Genomic DNA, 17,345 nt, shown 5'->3' with positions numbered 1-17,345 from the left:
GCAGTTGAGTGAAGACATGAGGGCTTAAAGTGAGGTGGGTAAGACTAGGCATGCAATCTCCCGCCTCCCAAAGCCTGTATGTACTGGCTGCTTCTGGGCTTCACGTGTTAAATAGGATGGTCTGGAGGAAGATTCTAGCCATATTCAGCTGCATGCACACAGAAGTCCTACACATTATCTGAGTTTCTAATAACAGGGAGGCTTCTAAGCACATTCACCAAATATTCTTAGAATTCCCCTTCAGGTCTTTGTACTGAAGGTGAGAAGGCTGGAAATGAAGTGCTTTGCACTGGGATGTTGGGGGCGGGGTTTGTGTCTGTTCCCTATCACTTCCCCACTCTACGTCCACATGCGTTCACACTGGATGAATGAATAGGGCTATAACTTTCCATTTTATCTAAATAAGTAAGCTATTTATATTTTATTTATTTATTTATTAATTAAACTTATATACCGCCCGACTAGCAATAGCTCTCTGGGTGGTGAACATCAAAAAATACAATAAAATTACACAATCTCATAAAACAGAGTATATAAAAACTGTACAAACTGAAAGCAGATTACAACAATTTAAAATTAAATTAACTTAAATTAAAATGCCTCAGAGAAGAGGAAGGTTTTAACTTGGCGCCGAAAGATTATAGTGTTGGCGCCAAGCGCACCTCCTCGGGGAGACTATTTCATAGTTCGGGGGCCACCACTGAGAAGCCCTAGATCTTGTCACCACCCTCTGGGCCTCCCTATGGGTTGGGACCCGGAGGAGGACCTTTGTAGTAGACCGTAGTGAACAGGCGGGTTCATATCGGGAGAGGCGTTCCGACAGATATCGTGGTCCTGCGCTGTATAAGGCTTTATAGGTTAATACCAACACTTTGAATTTTGCCCGGAAGCATATGGGAAGCCAGTGCAAGCGAGCCAGAACAGGTGTTATATGCTCAGACCGCTTGGTTCTTGTTAGCAGTCTGGCCGCCGCATTTTGCACTAGCTGTAGCTTCTGAACCGTCTTCAAAGGTAGCCCTACATAAAGTGCGTTGCAGTAGTCCAGACGCGAGGTTACCAGAGCATGTACCACTGATGTGAGGTCTTCCTTACTCAGATAGGGACGTAGTTGGGCTACCAACCGAAGTTGGTAGAACGCATTCCAGGCCACCGAGGCTACATGAGCCTCGAGTGAGAGGGAAGAGTCTAAAACGACTCCCAGACTATGAACCTGCTCCTTTAGGGGGAGTGTAACCCCATCCAGGACAGGGTATATATCCACCATCTGATCAGAGAAACCATCCACCAACAGCATCTCAGTCTTATCAGGATTGAGTCTCAGTTTGTTAGTTCTCATCCAGTCCATTGTCGCGGCCAGGCAACGGTTCAGCACATCGACCGCCTCACCTGAAGAAGATGAGAAGGAGAAGTAGAGCTGCGTGTCATCAGCGTACTGATGACAACGCACTCCAAAACTCCTGATGACCGCACCCAGCGGCTTCATATAGATGTTAAAAAGCATGGGAGACAAAACTGAACCCTGCGGAACCCCACATTGGAGAACCCACGGTGTCGAGCAATGTTCCCCAAGCACTATCTTCTGGAGACGACCTGCTAAGTAGCAGCGGAACCACTGCCAAGCAGTGCCTCCGACTCCCAACTCCACAAGCCTCTCCAGAAGGATACCATGGTCGATGGTATCAAAAGCCGCTGAGAGATCACTCTCTCTGTCTCTCTCCCGACATAGGTCATCAAACAGGGCGACCAAGGCCATCTCAGTGCCAAAACCAGGCCTGAAACCCGATTGAAATGGATCTAGATAATCGGTTTCATCCAATAGCGCCTGGAGCTGGTCAGCAACCACTCGTTCCAAGATCTTGCCCAGGAATGGAACATTCGCCACTGGTCTGTAGCTGCTGAAATCCTCTGGGTCCAAGGAAGGTTTTTTCAGGAGCGGTCTCACCGCCGCCTCTTTCAGACAGCCAGGGACCACTCCCTCTCGTAAAGAGGCATTAATCACTTCCTTGGCCCAGCCAACTGTTCCATCCCTGCTAGCTTTTATTAGCCAAGAGGGGCAAGGATCCAGTACCGAAGTGGTTGCACGAACCTGTCCAAGCACCTTGTCCACGTCCTCGAACTGAACCAACTGAAACTCATCCAACAAAACATGACGAGACTGTGCTCTGGACATCTCATTTGGATTAACTGCTATTAAGTAGGAGTCTAGGTCCTGGCGAATGCAGAAGATCTTATGCTGGAAGTGCTCAGCAAACTCATTACAGCGGGCCACCGATGTATCTACCATGTCCCGTAGGCCTGGATGGAGTAGGCCTTGAACCACTCTAAAAAGCTCCGCTGGGCGGGAGAGAGATGACTGAACAGTGGCAGCGAAATGTTGTTTTTTCACCACCCTTACCGCTCCCACATACAGCTTGGTAGAAGCACGAACCAGCTCATAATTGCATTCGTCGGGAGTTTGTCTCCATCTCCATTCAAGCCGCCTCCTATCTTGTTTCATCGCTCTCAGCTCTGGAGTATACCAAGGAGCTGTATGAGCTCTACAGAGGAGAGGGCGCGCAGGAGCGATCGTGTCAACAGCCCGGGTCATCTCTGCATTCCACAGATTAGCCAGAGCTTCGACAGGAGCGCCAGTCCTATCAGCCGGAAAATCCCCCAGAGCCCTTTGAAAACCTTCAGGATTCATTAGTCTCCGGGGGCGGACCAATTTAATAGGTCCCCCACCCTTGCAGAGGGGAAAGGCCACTGAGAGTCTAAACTTCAGCAAGCAGTGATCTGTCCATGACAACGGGAGAGATGTAAAGCTATGGTTTGCAGGCAAGCCAGGATCGTAGACCAAACTGTGGTTTGATGGGACCAGTTTATTACACTTGAACACAGCAAATGTGCATGCATTTCAGATGTTACCTTGAGGTACTGATATAGACAAATTGACATCCAGTTGGAAAGCATTCTCTCCACAACAGTTTCTGATCTAAAACAAAAGAACAAAAGCAAATGGTGAACTGTGCGGCTAGAAACTGTAGTCTGCAAACATGCATTTGTCAAGTGCTAAAATCCATTACCAGCATCTTTTTCCCATCCTCCTTACCCAACATATATAATGTCAAGTAGATGCAAAATAGGTAATGGTGTTGTAGTGCTCATTCCCAGTGACTCTGTGAACAAATATGGTATAGTGCTTAGAGTGCATGACTAGGGGGAGGCCCAAGTTCAAATCCTCACTCAGCTGTGAAGCTTATTGGGTGACCTTGGGCCAGTCACTAAGTCTCGACTTCGCCTACCTTACAGTAGTGCTATGTGGATAAATGGGAAGAGAAGAACCAGACATATTTTATCCGGCCCTGCAGTAATACAGTATATAAAACATCCTCTCAATGGGCAAGTAGCGTATGCTTTCCTGTCATATGATATAGGAACAACAGTAAGTGGTGGGAAATAGTAAAGCTCTCCAATAGGATAAGCATCCTCCCTTGGGTGTTTCTCTCAGATAACTACAATACAGTGAAGACCTCAGAGATTTTTCATGGCATATTTGGTATAGCAGTTAATTTAATCCATCATTCTTAGGGTACTCCCCTATCACTACTGGTATCAAAACACATTCATCTACTTTCAATATTATAATAGAAAGTAGAGGCTTGCACTGAGGACTGCATGTCTTAATCTATTGATTTCGTGCTGTGCTGTGAAGAGCCGCACTCTCAAATGTGTAGCAAAATTCTCCTAAGAATTCTGATGTACAAAATCAAATTTTCATTATGTCTTGGTCTCTGTATATAGTCATAGATATATTTGAGGAGGGGAGGGGAACAGGCATAGTTCATTGTGATCTGTTCTGTTAAAAATAATGGGAGTTTTGTCATTTACTTCAGTGGAAACTGAGCAGCTCCCATTTATTTATTTATAAAAGTATTTACATACCAGCAATTCATACAATATAACATGACGGTGTACAACAATATATACAATAAAATATAAAATGCCATAAAAACAGTAAAAATGATCATTTAAATATATTTATTTAATTTAAGTATTGGTACTGAATTACTGAAGAAATCTTCCCTACCTTCTGAGCATCAATTTAGGATTTTTGGCCCCAACATACTGCTCTATCAGCTCCAAAAATAATGTCCTCATGATGTCAGTATAGTATTCTAGCTTCCCATGCAAAGCCACAGTCAAGAGAGATGCAAAATATACTTTTGCACGGGCAGAGAATTCTTTTTGGTTTTCCAATGTGTGAATGAACTAGACAAACAAAAACAAAAAGACAACAGACATGATTGAACAACTGAATTTTGTTCAGTTCAATTCATTATTTCATTGCAAACACTTTACAAAAGAAACTGCTGGGTCCCTTTTCACATGTTTACTCTTGTGTAGCAGCAGAAATGGGGACGTGCTTCTGGCCAAGCCCCAACATTGCTTCACCTTCTCCAATCTTTGCAGCTTGAGCATGGATGTGTGAAAAGAGAAACCTTCACTTGAGCAGCTGTTTTGCACTAGTCTGAGGGTTCCCTTTTCAGACATTCATGTTTAACATGAAAATATTTGGTACAGTGTTTGTGACAGGATGCTATGGCTGGATTGGGGCAGCTCTTTTCCTGTTGCCACTTGTGGGTTTGCTGCATGTAAGTAAACATTGAAACATGGCTTGCGGCAAAATATATTCCACCAGTACCAACTACAGCTTTTGTGTTTTTGGCCAAATGAAGTGATGCCTTTGTTTAACTGATCCATTCAACATTTTGCCGTTTGTAAAATGACAACTTCCTTGAACAATGAGATAGCACAGTGACATTTGGTGTATATGTTCAGGATACCATTCATTAAAGAAAAAAGCCAGAAACAGGGATTTATCAGTAAGTCTCAAGGAAAATAAAAAACAAATGAATAAAATATACAATCCTTTAATTTCCATTAGATTGAAATTTTCTATGTAAATAACTTTTAGATCTAGGTTTTTCAAAAATATTACCTCTACTTAAAATTGTTACTCTAAATAGCTGATGCAGTGATCAAAATTGACAAAACTGACAAAACTATGTGAGATATTACGTATATCACTCAGACAGCCTTTTGCAAAATACATGGTAAAAAAAACACAGACTAATTTGGTTGTTGCTGTAAATATACAGCAGATAAAAATGCTTTTCAGGAAGACAAAAGGGGCTTTTTTAACTTACATTAATAAGAAATGATTTACTATTGAGCAGATTGGAGAATTGATTCAATCCCTGTTCTACAGTTTGCCGCCTAGCTTCAGGAATATCCAGTTTCCCAGTGATCATGACATCTTTTTCTCCATCTTTGGATGGCAGAAAGAAGACTCTGTCGGTATAGGTTTTGTAGTCCAGCACAGGAATTCCAGCTTCATTAACATCATTTGTCTGATCTTCCATTTCTATCATCAGATCTACAATAGGCAACATTTTTCACATTTAAGTAGAAAGTATATTATTGATTCAATTTTTGCTACTTTGAAAGGTCAAAAAATTCATGAGGAAAAAAATATTTTCATTGACATCCCTTCATTTTGGTCATTTAGCAGAATTTGCATCTTAGAGTAAAGCTTGTTTTCCCAGTGGAAGCTTGCTTAACAGAATTGATTCCTTGTCTAAATTAGTTGCATGCAGACAAGAGTTTCAATTTAGAACACAGTTGTGAGTAATTGACTAATTAGATCTACTTGCGAGTAAATGCATTGTGCATTCTAGTCTTAGATGCAAAGCATTTGGAGCCAAAATCACCACTGTCCTGTTAATGGAATGCAAAATAATGTCTTATAGTGCAACTGATATATTAGTGTTCTACTTACCCCATGTACATTTCAAAGCAGTTTATGATTTGTTGTATTCTGCCACACATGACCCACTGAGACTGAGAGGCTACCATACTATACGGTGCTTACACCAAGGTATCCTAGTCAGCCTTTCCTAACCTGTGGGTCTCCAGATTATGCTGGACTACAATTCCCATCATTCCTGTCCATTGGCCATGCTGGCTGGGGCTGATGGGAGCTGGAGTCCAACAACATCTGGGGACCCAAAGGTTGGGAAAGGCTGTCCTAGGTCAAATTCTATATCCACTAGATAACATTGTCTCTTAATAATGATTCACCTCTAAAAGGTCTATCAGGTTTGTATGCTTATATAGGAAGGCAATTAATACAGGAAGAGCAAACTGTGGGACTAGTCTAGTTTTTCAAACTGTCCTTGGCCTTGTTACCTCAAACCAACATACATTCAGGCGTAAAAGAAAATGCTTCCTCCTCTGGACTCAAGAGGAGCACCACATCCTGCCCATTCCAAATCCTACTATTGCTTTGGACAGTGGGGGAGAGGTATGAAACACGGGGAACACTGTCCTGTACACAGCAAGCTTGAACTGTTTTGAAAAGAGAAATTTGTTAAGTACAGCGCAGTATCCCCATCAGTGGATGCAAGGTCATCTCCTGTCAGGAGATCTTGTCTCCGATCATGTTTTACTGTTGCTTTGATAGCAGCCACTAAAAATCAAGCTTGCTACCAACTGCAAAGCCTCATCCTGGCTTTCTGCTTTGAGCTCAATTGTTACAGAATGCTAGAAACTGGAATGCTTAAAATGAATTGTAAGAGTTGCTTTAGATCACCTCAGAGTAAACCTGCTTTGAGGGATTTGGCTTTGAGGAATTTAGCAATCTCTCATGTGATCAGTATAGGCTGCTTTACCTTTGAAATTGGTTTGGAAGCTATGGCTAATACAGAATCCATAGACTGCTTCTTTATAGGGGTGAGTCACAGGAAGCATAGTATTAATGTCTTAGCTTAGACTGATGGTTTAGTTCTGAGCTCAGTTCGCAATGACTTTTAAAGATCCCAATGATCTTGGTCCTATGTACCTTAAGGAGAATCTCTCTATGTCTTTAGATCAATAGACAAGGCCCTGTTCTGCATCCCATTCTGACAAAGCTGAGCACAGTAAAGGGCACATGGTCAACCTTTCTTCATGGCAGCATTCATGCTATAGAATAGCCTTGCTACAGGGATGTATCAGCCCCTGCTTCCAGAAATAAAAAACATTGCACTTTCAGAAAGCTATTCCTGCAGGCTCATCATTTTCAACTGTTGACGTTTTAGCTGGCTGAAAATTCACTACAGAGCTGTTATGATTTTCTTTTCATTGTAAGCTACTCTAGGTGCTATATGGATGGCAGAGAATCTAGTACAGTATAGGAATATTTAAATAAACAGAATGCTGCTGATTTATAACCATGTAACTTATTTTATCAGGAACTTGGGGGCCAGCATTCAATGAATCAGTTATTGTGCACACACATGATTGTTCTGCGCACTAAGGTAAACTACATCATGGGATTGTTAGTGTACATGATATATATATAGATGTTTGTGCATGAACAGGATTTTACCCTTTCCCGCTTCCCTTGTGTGTGTTTTGTTTTTTAGACTGTAAGCCTGTAGGCAGGGACTGTCCTATTTTAACTGATTGTATGTACGCCACTCGGAGTCTTTTTGGCTGAAGAGCAGGGTACAAATATTCTAAATAAATAATGAACAGCAATATTGCAGAATTTGATATGATTACAAACTATAGTTTCACTCAAAAGGGTTCACATGTGAAGATATGCAAGGACAATGAAAAACTCCTTTTAGTATCTTAATAAACCATAGTGGACTTTTGTATAGCTGCTAAGAATTTTCAAACCAAGATTCTGTCTTTTCAGAACTTCAGTATTTCAACCAAATTGTGTTTATAGCAAAATTTGGTTAAGAGTTGCTGATGCAAAAACAAACAGAATCTAAAGAATCATAAAGAAATCCATCTCTAATAAAGCGCAAGTGACTGACAGAGCAGAGCACAAGAGATTAGCTCATTTGCCTTTTTTGAGGGTGGTGGTGGTGCTGCAGGGCCATAGTTGCCATTCCAGTAAGTCTAAAGTCTCTCTTTTATTGTTTTAAAAATATCAGTGATAGATACAACAGTGGTTGAAGAAGCAAAGATCAATATGCAAGCACAACTATTCTACTGGCAGGGAGGCAGACTAGACAGTTTCATCCGACATTATTAACAACACATCAGGTTGATTCAGGAGTGTTTAAGTTTTGACACAGGGGACAATTACTTCGTCTCCTTACAAATACACTTGAGCTACAGGGCTTCTGGTTTTTTGACTGACTAGAACTCCAAGTTAATTAATTTGTTGTCTCAGCAATCTTTACTGCCTACATAATTCACCCTTCATTTTCTTTGTTATCTATGTTCAGAGAGCATTTCTGCCTATTGTTCCTTACCCCCTGCCCCATTCCATGCTGCTGGCCCAAATTGTGTCAAAGTTCTATTAGAAATATCTTCAGGGTAAAAAATGCGCAACTATTTCCCTACAGCCAATTTAGTTCCTGGCACTTATTTTTCTTTTACATTAACACCCCCTTCAGTTTCTTTTATGCACACTCTTATAGATGGCCTTTGCATTTAATTGCCAGATGACTATGCAATGCATCAACATGCTATAATAAAGAACGGTTGTGTCTCCTGCATATTCTCAGAAGGCAGTTTAAGGCAGAGAGTAGCAGAATTTTGGCACATCTTGTGATTTCTCTGGAGGACCCACAAGGAATTGGGCATCAGTCATACCTGTAAATTCCTTTTTGCACCGGTCTCTGACGCTTTCTTCCAAGCCTTCAAGTTGTGATTTAATTTTTTCGTATTCTCGTTCTGCTTGTTGGCTTTTCCGTCTATAAGGAATAAAAACAGAGAGTACAGAAAAGTTACAGGCTGTAAAAATAAATCATTTTACAACACAGCCGTGCAAAAAGCCAGAGGGATATTTTAGAAGCACAGTCCTTTTCCTCTTGATCTTTTAAAGCTGAGAAGGCAGAGGTGAAAAAGAAGACAACAGGATGAAATTTAAGCTGGCATAAAATTAACAAGGCTTTATTGATTTTACTGCATCAAGTACTGCTTAAAAATCTACCTCAAAGTACAGTTTTTATTCAAAAGAACACTACTGACTGTTGAATGAAGTTGAGTTATAATTGCTGCTGGCCTTTTCCACAGTTGTTTATGAACTTGGACTAATGGCTGCATGTTCTTATCAATATAATTCTTAACGACCAGGTTAATTGCAGCCTTTCAATAGCTGGTCATGTGTCAATTTCATTTTAAATCTCACTGCCACAAGCACTCAGACCACCCTCTGCATTGTTTTTCTGAATATGTGTGTTTAAATAACACTCATGTATTCATTCAGAAGGAGAACACACAAATTTCAGCATGGGTTCATAAGAATCATGTTATAACAAGTAACACCTGAGTACCCCACAGGGTGCAGTGGTATTCGCATGCTGCACAGAAATTCAGATCAGGAGTGGGGAAACTTTTTGGCTCTGGGGGTCAGATCTTTATCTGGCCCCACCCTGTGGGCCAGCTTTGACAGGTGAATGGGCAACCTACATGTCACTCACATATCATTATGACATGATATGACAGACAAATGGGTTATTCCGCCCACCTGTCAAAATTCCTTGCTCTTTACGCGCCTCTCCATGATTTCCCTTTCCATCCCTGATGTCAGAAATAGAAAGGAGCCATATGGGGTGACTTCAAAGAGCAGTGCTGGGAGGATGAAGCAGTTTCCATAGCTTCCCCTCCTTTAGCAAGGTCTGCTTCTACTGCCCATCAGCTGATGGGCGGTTCAGAGCACATGTTGCTCCAGCAAAGAAACAACCGGGAGCCCACTTTAAGGTCATGATTGTTCTTTTGAAGCCCCTCCCTTATCTGCCCCACACCTTAAGTCCTGTATGACATCAGGTTTAAGGCAGGTAGGTGTTACTTCTCTAAAATGTCCTCGTTGGCCAAATGGGGAGGCCTGGCAGGCCAGGTTTGGTCTGCAGGCCAGACATTTCCGTCACTGCTGTAGATGTTTCAGTAGTGTGTCTCAAATACCGGAGTGGTGATATCTCTATATATGAGCTTCCTTCTACTTGTTTTTTTTATAACTGTCATCTTTAAGATTACCCCAGTATGAAACAATTTCTCACTTTGGAAAAAGACACATTACAAAGATCTTAGAATTTAAGATTGACATAGATTTTTCCAGGAAAAAATTCTAAGCACAAGTGGTAGGAACCTAATATCCTGACTCTTTCCTACAAAATACACATATACTTTGCATTCCAAGGTCACACATGAAGAAAGAAAGATATAATGGATTTTTCTTGTCTTGCCTCCCCAAAAATACCCATCCATCCACACCTCTCTGCACGGTATGCACAGAAAATGCATGGTAAGCCAAGCAGCTCAATATTTAACCACTTCAAAAGCAATAGGAAGAAACGCTAATCACATCTCCACACACCCCGTTTAGCACGTATCTTTGACTGCACATGTGTATAGCTCCAAGACATGATACGTAGCATCAGTGATGTCAGAAAAAAACCTAAAGCAATATGGTATTTTATTTCACACAAAACTGCATATGTGAACATAGGGAATTATCACAAATAATTCCCTTCATGTTTCTCTGCAGACACATTTCCCTTCACCATCACCCTTTGCCTTTGGCATTTCATTAATGTCTGATGATTGATAACCGCATCTTACCTGTAGCAAAAGATTGAGATGATGATAATGGCCACCATGGGAATAATTACTGATGGCAAGATCAGGCCTAGTGGTATGTCACCCACTTGTGTATACTCCACTCTTCCTAGGACCCATTCTTTGAAGCCAAATCTCACCTAGATAAATAATTGCACTCCATAAGGCTCAGACAAAGTGATTTTACTATGCATTATAACTTTTTGTTCTATGCCCCTTTGTTCATTTTTTTCAAATTAATTCAGATCCTCTTCCCATATATGTCCAATTCATCATCTAGACTAAACAGTACAAAAGATTCAAATTCAGGCTATAAAAATACTGCCCTTATAGAGTATTACAACTGTCAAATTTACTAACAGAGCAATCCTAACCATGTCTACTCAGAAATAAATTCTACTGAATTCAACGGGGCTTATTCCAAAGTAGGGTTAGGATTACAGCTTTATTCACTAACATTTACTACATGGTAAGGAGTCAAAATGATAGTGGACAAAGGAAGGCCATTGGGCAAGGAGGGCATGAACATATGCTGACTTCGTCCCAAACCACAGTGAACAGAATCCCCAGCATTAACATCAGATTTAATTAGAAATTTCTATCAAAACTTTCAGTATTAAAAGGGCCCCAAAGTAGCTTCTAAATTTAAACACGGAAATGAAATAAAAGTAACAGCAGTTAAACCACTACAACAAAAACAAAAATAAAGACCACAACCATACAATAAATTAAAACAGCAGCAAGAAGAGAGAATAACAGGTCAAATAAAAATAATACAAAACTACAATAGGGCAGATTAAAAGCACGGCAAAATAAGAAAGTCTTTTCACTCTCCTAAAATTAAAAAAGAGGAATCTAACCAAACCCTCTCAGGAGAGAATTACATTAGCAGCCTATTGCAACTGAGAAGGTCTCCCCTGTATCTCAGCCAACGGTACCTCAGAAAGTGGTGGGATGTGGAGTAAAGCGTTGGAAGCAGTGTAGTGGGTGTGCAGGTTTATTTGGGAGGAGGCGGTCCTTCAGACAGCTAATACCCTAACTCTTTATCTGAACTGGACAGCCCCCTAAAAAGCTTTCAGCTCTATAAAGTTGCCAAATTTAACACAGATGTAAAGGATAATAAAGCAATACAACAAACATAAAAATCAAACACAAAGTTGTTCAATCGACCCATATGTTTTTAAAAACAAATCTTTTGACTCAACATCAAAAAGAAAAAAAGCAAAGGAGTCTGCCATTTCTGTATACCAGAAGTAGCCAACATGGAGTCCAACAACATCTGGAAGGCACCATCTCACATCAATCCCATCTGCAACAGATGATGGTCAGGGATGCTGGGAGTTATTGTCCAATAACAGCCGGAGGACACCACACTGACTACTGTTGCCATAAACACATAATTTGTTGCATCATGTATCAGATGGATTTAATGCATCTTATTGTTTTACCTTTGAATATATTTCCTTTTTTTGTACACCACCATAATATTTTCCAATAGTGGGTGGTTTATAAATTATTTAAACAAACACACACTAAGGATCACTGGGGTGCATCTCTCAGATCACTTGCTGTCTCACTGACACCCCTAGAAGCATTGCTTCCCTAAGAACCACTTAGGGTATCTTGTGCTGTTGGCCCTGAATCTAAATGCACACATGTTAAAGTACCAGTACAGCCTAGGCCTTAGCAAAAGAAAGACAACAGTTTTCTTTCAGACATTTTGTTCCTAGGCAGGGAATGGCAAACAGGAGAATGGTTTTCTTCCACCAATGCTCTGTGGAATCACAAACGATGAGCAAAGGAGAGCTCTTGTGTCCCTCTGTGCTACACTCCCTATATATGTTGTTAAAAACATAAGACGAATGTGACATACGCTGAATTCTGGCAGGTTATTAACTGTATCTCTCTTCTGCCTTCTCTTGGGCAGGGGCTGCACTTCAGGTGGTTCACAGTACAAATCCTTCTCTGTCAGGATTTTTATGTTGCAGGGCTCCTCTCCCACAAATGCTTGAGCCTCATCCATTGTCATAGCTTTGTTGAGATTACTACCCTAGACAGAAACATAGAACATTAAGCCACGTTAGGATCAGATCACTTCAGAGTGTTTGGGGGGGGGGAGGGAAGGAGAGGATAATAATGATTAATACATTAGTCCTTTGTACAGTTTCATCTTAAAATCAAACAGTGGCATTTGATATCTAGGTGGAAGAGGAAATACCCTCTAGATAGTTGACAGAAATTCTGAGGTAATCTATAGTCTTGTTTACGGAAGCTGTTCCTGCAAGACAAGGAAAGGGCAGGCCTGATTTACAATATCCAATACCATCCCCTTCTGGCAGACAGACGTATAAAGAAGTTCAAAGAATGTTAAAAGAAGCTAGTGGAAAGGGACTAAATTCTTGATTTCAACAAGAGGAAACTCCACTGATAAAGAAGCCATTAGAGGTATTTCTAAGCAGCCAAAGGTTTCCTCCCCTAAGTAGCATCAAAAAGCAATTTATGTTCCCCACAATTACACTGTATTAGCCTTGGAATTATCCCAACCAATTACTTGCATGAGCCTAAGCTGACATAAATAGGAAAGAAAACATCAAATGTAAATATAAAAAGACTAAGCACAATGGAAAGGAGGAGTCATTTTCTCGACACACCTACCTTTGCCTGAATAAGTTTGTTGACCTGCTTTTTGACACCATCAGTGAAGTTTTCAAAGGTTGGATCAGCAACGTATTGAAAGTCCTTTTCCTCCTGATGACCATCCATTTTAATAACTATAGAAATTCTATAATTTTCTGGGTCCTCCAGTACTGGTGGAGATAAGAAGACTAGTGCGGTATCATTGATTTTTGAGATGGTTTTTCCTTCAAACTGAAAAACAATATAGTAATACCTCAGTTAACAAATCCTCCAGGAAAGCTTCTTTTAACAGTCTTTTTTTTGTGTGTGTGTGGGGGGGACACACACATTTTGACATAATCAGAATGTGGCTCCTTATCTACTGGATTGTGGCTGCTGCAGCTCTCTCACATGTGGCTAGAATGGGGCTCCTTGCCAGGTGGTGCAGATGTGTCTGCTCACATGTAGGGGAGGGTGGCAGAGAGCAAGAGAGCGCACGCAAGCACAGGGTGGTTGTGGTGGCTGCCCATTGCGGGCCTTCTTGAGTGCACGGAGAGAACTGTGCTCAAAGCTTTAGATTGCTGTAGCAAGATGATATATGATAAAAGAAAAAAGGCAAGGCAGACATTTCTGGATGCATTTTGGAAGAAGTCTTCAAATGGCCTGCATTCAAAGCTAACCTGACCTGGTTGTTTCATTTCAGACATGTGTATTGTTAGTTTTGAATAAAATGTTTGCTGAAATATGTTGAACTGCTCTTCTTTTTTGTGGTGTAGGAATCTATCCCTATTTTTTCCATGTTATTCCTACCTCTGGTACCGACGTTTCTGTTAAAGAAGTAATGTCCAGGAATGCATCTACTTCGTTAACTGATGTATATACCATATAGGAGCACTGATAATTAATACTTAAAATATACAATTTCTGCTACTGGAATTGTGCAACACTGATAATGTTAAATCCTAATAAACACTGATAGAAGGGGAATTAGCTCAAATGACAGAGCACTCCTTTAGCATGTAAGACGTAGTGGGATTGATGCCTGCATTCTTCAATTGGGTTTTCAGTGCTCTGCAACATTTTTTATTAATGCCTTGGATGAGGAGGTGGAGGGAATTCTTATCAATTTTGCAGATGATACAAAATTGGGAGGGACAGCTAATACCCTGGAAGACAGAAACAAAATTCACAGTGATCTTGATAGTCTGGAGCATTGGGCTGAAAACAACAGAATGAAATTTAACAGAGATAAATGCAAAGTTCTACACCTAGGAAAAAGAAACAAAATGTACAGTTATGAGATGGGGGATACTTGGATCAGCAATTCTACATGTGAGATGGATCTTGGAATTATTGTTAATCACAAGCTGAATATGAGCCAATAGTGTGATGTGGCTGTAAAAAAGTCAAATGCTATTTTAAGCTGCATGAACAGAATTAACAGAATGAGGTTGGGCTTCATCGTGAACACTGCATCCAGTTCTGGACATCACATTTTAAGAAGGATGCAGATAGACTGGAGCAGGTTCAGAGGAAGGCAACAAGGGGACTGGAAACAAAGCCCTGCGAATAGAGACTGAAAGAACTGGGCATGTTTAGCCTTCAGAAGAAGACTGAGGGGAGATACGATAGCACTATTCAAGTACTTAAAAGGTTGTCACACAGAGAAGAGACATTTGGTCTTACCGTGAAATCGGTCTTCTCTGTGCATGTCAAAGATGATATCAGGTGGGTAACTAGCTCCACCTAGTGGTTGAAGGCAAAAGAGTACTGCTGACGTTTTACTGTAGGTCCGTTCCCAGTCTGCGCCTGCTCCGTCCGCAGTTTTTTAATAACAAGCCCACAGAAAGAAATGAAATAATACCACAAAAAGACAAGACAACAGTACTCATACACTCTCTGCTCAAGGTCTAACAGCGCTTGGACAGGCAGCCCAGCCGTCATAGGGAGTGGCCCTGATATCATCTTTGCACAGAGAAGACCGATTTCACGGTAAGACCACATGTCTCTTCTCCTGTGCATGGAAAGATGATATCAGGTGGGACATACCAAAGCTGACCCATGTAGGGTGGGAATACTGCTGGGCTATGGGTACTAGTGATCTGAGAGGACATGCTGTAGCACCCTCCTACCAAAGGCTGCCTCGGCTGAAGCATAGGAGTCTATTTTATAATGTTTAATGAAGGTATTGGGAGTGGCCCATGCGGCTGCCCTACAAATCTCCCCCAGAGAGGCATTATGGGAAAAGGCCGCTGATGTGGCCACCGTCCTAGTAGAATGAGCTACCAACCCGGCGGGCCGGGATAATCTTAGAGAGGCATATGCCAAGGAAATGCATGCCTTGATCCACCTGGCTAGTGTAGATGTGGTGACTTTATTCCCCATGGATTTTGGGTGAAAGGAGACAAACAAATTATCTGTTTTCCGAAATGATTTAGTCTTGGAAATATAAACTTTAAGGGCTCTTCTCACATCAAGAGAGTGCCAGGCTTTTTCTAAAGGATGGACAGGATTTGGACAGAAGGATGGTAAGACCAGCTCCTGCTGACAATGGAAGGCAGACAACACTTTGGGACGAAAGGAAGGGACAGTATGGAGGACTACTCTATCCTTATGGAATACACAAAAATTTTTATGGACAGACAGGGCATTCAATTCAGACACTCGACGGGCTGAAGTAATGGCCACGAGAAACAAGACCTTAAAGGAAAGAAGACGGAGAGAAACTTGACTCAGGGGTTCGAACGGAGGTTTTTGAAGGGCTGACAAAACCTTATGCAGATCCCAAGTTGGGTAGCGATGCACCGTAGGAGGTGCAGTTATCGTTGCTCCCCTGAGGAAATGCTTGACGAAGGGGTGAGATCCGATTGGCTTGTCCGGGGATCTGGAGAGGGTTGCCGATAAGGCTGAAACTTGGCGCCTCAGGGTGTTTGGTCTGAGACCCAAAGATACGCCATCTTGCAGGAAGGACAAGATTTCTTTTACTCCCGCCTTTCGAGGAAGAACCCCTTGTTTCTGCGACCAGGATGAGAAGGCCTTCCAAGTGCTTTCATAAATTCTGAGCGTGGATGGGCGTCTAGAAGCCATCATGGTTTCTACTACTTGCGGAGAGATGCCTCTTTTCAAGAGTCTCTTCCGTTCAAGTTCCAGACATGAAGTGCCCACCACTCTGGGTCTGGGTGCTGGAGCTGTCCCTGAGAGACCAGGTCCGTTCGCACTGGAATCTTCCATGGTGGTTCCACCGACAGGTCGAGAAGGTCTGGAAACCAAGGTCTCCTTGGGCACCATGGAGCCACCAATAGAAGTGCTGTCCTTTCGGCACGAAGTTTTTTGAGTACCCTGGAAATCACTGGAATTGGAGGAAATGCATATAGTCTGCCACTGGGAAGTTAAGGCATTTATCCCTTCCACGCCTGGTGACGCGTATCGGGAGAAGAACCTCTGCACCTGCCGATTGGCACTGGTGGCAAAGAGGTCTACTTGAATGTGGCCAAAACGTTCCACTATTTGACGAAAGGACTGTGGGTGAAGTCTCCATTCTCCTTGAATCAGCTTCTCCCGACTGAGCCAGTCCGCTTGGCTGTTGTCCTCCCCCTTGAGGTATTCTGCCGCTATCGATATGATATTGGGCTCCGCCCACTGGAAGAGGAGAAAGGCCTCCTTCTGAAGAATGAGGGAGCGTGTGCCTCCCTGATGGTTTAAATACGATTTGGCCGACACGTTGTCTGTTCTGACAAGCACTGCCCCTAACCGTCTGGTGTTCACAAAGTGCCTGAGGGCCAGACGAACTGCGCGTAGTTCGAGTAGGTTGATCGGCAGTGCGGATTCCTGAGCCGACCACGTGCGTTGAATCATCAGCCCGTCGCAGATGGCTCCCCATCCGGATAAGCTGGCATCGGACGTTATCAGGGTGTGGAGTGGATCCTGGAAAGGGACGCCTCGCATCAGGTTGAGCTCTTGGGTCCACCAGAACAGCGACTGACGAACCTGTGGCGACAGAGCGACCATGCGGTGGTGCCTGGACGCTATGTCATTCTGGAATGGCAGCAGCGCCCACTGAAGAGTGCAGGAATGATGACGTGCCCATGGTGTCGTTTGGAATGTGGATACCATCAAACCGAGAAGTGCTG

General features: G+C 42.2%; 1 protein-coding gene across 8 annotated transcripts in view; it reads right to left on the bottom strand.

Annotated features, from left to right (window-relative positions):
* The window catches only part of PLXNB2 (plexin B2), a 519,751-nt gene that overhangs the window by 37,255 nt on the left and 465,151 nt on the right, over window positions 1–17,345 (bottom strand). For all 8 annotated transcript variants that reach the window (XM_061640183.1, XM_061640184.1, XM_061640185.1 and 5 more), the window contains 7 exons: window positions 13,255–13,467; window positions 12,473–12,649; window positions 10,603–10,739; window positions 8,635–8,735; window positions 5,187–5,416; window positions 4,067–4,248; window positions 2,905–2,971 (listed from right to left, as the gene is read on the bottom strand). In XM_061640183.1, coding sequence (XP_061496167.1) covers window positions 2,905–2,971; window positions 4,067–4,248; window positions 5,187–5,416; window positions 8,635–8,735; window positions 10,603–10,739; window positions 12,473–12,649; window positions 13,255–13,467 — 1,107 coding nt within the window. The remainder of the gene's footprint in view (window positions 1–2,904; window positions 2,972–4,066; window positions 4,249–5,186; window positions 5,417–8,634; window positions 8,736–10,602; window positions 10,740–12,472; window positions 12,650–13,254; window positions 13,468–17,345) is intronic.

This window comes from Rhineura floridana, chromosome 8, assembly GCF_030035675.1.
Source record: "Rhineura floridana isolate rRhiFlo1 chromosome 8, rRhiFlo1.hap2, whole genome shotgun sequence".
NCBI lineage: Eukaryota > Metazoa > Chordata > Lepidosauria > Squamata > Rhineuridae > Rhineura > Rhineura floridana.
This window is presented reverse-complemented; position numbering and strand designations above follow the sequence as displayed.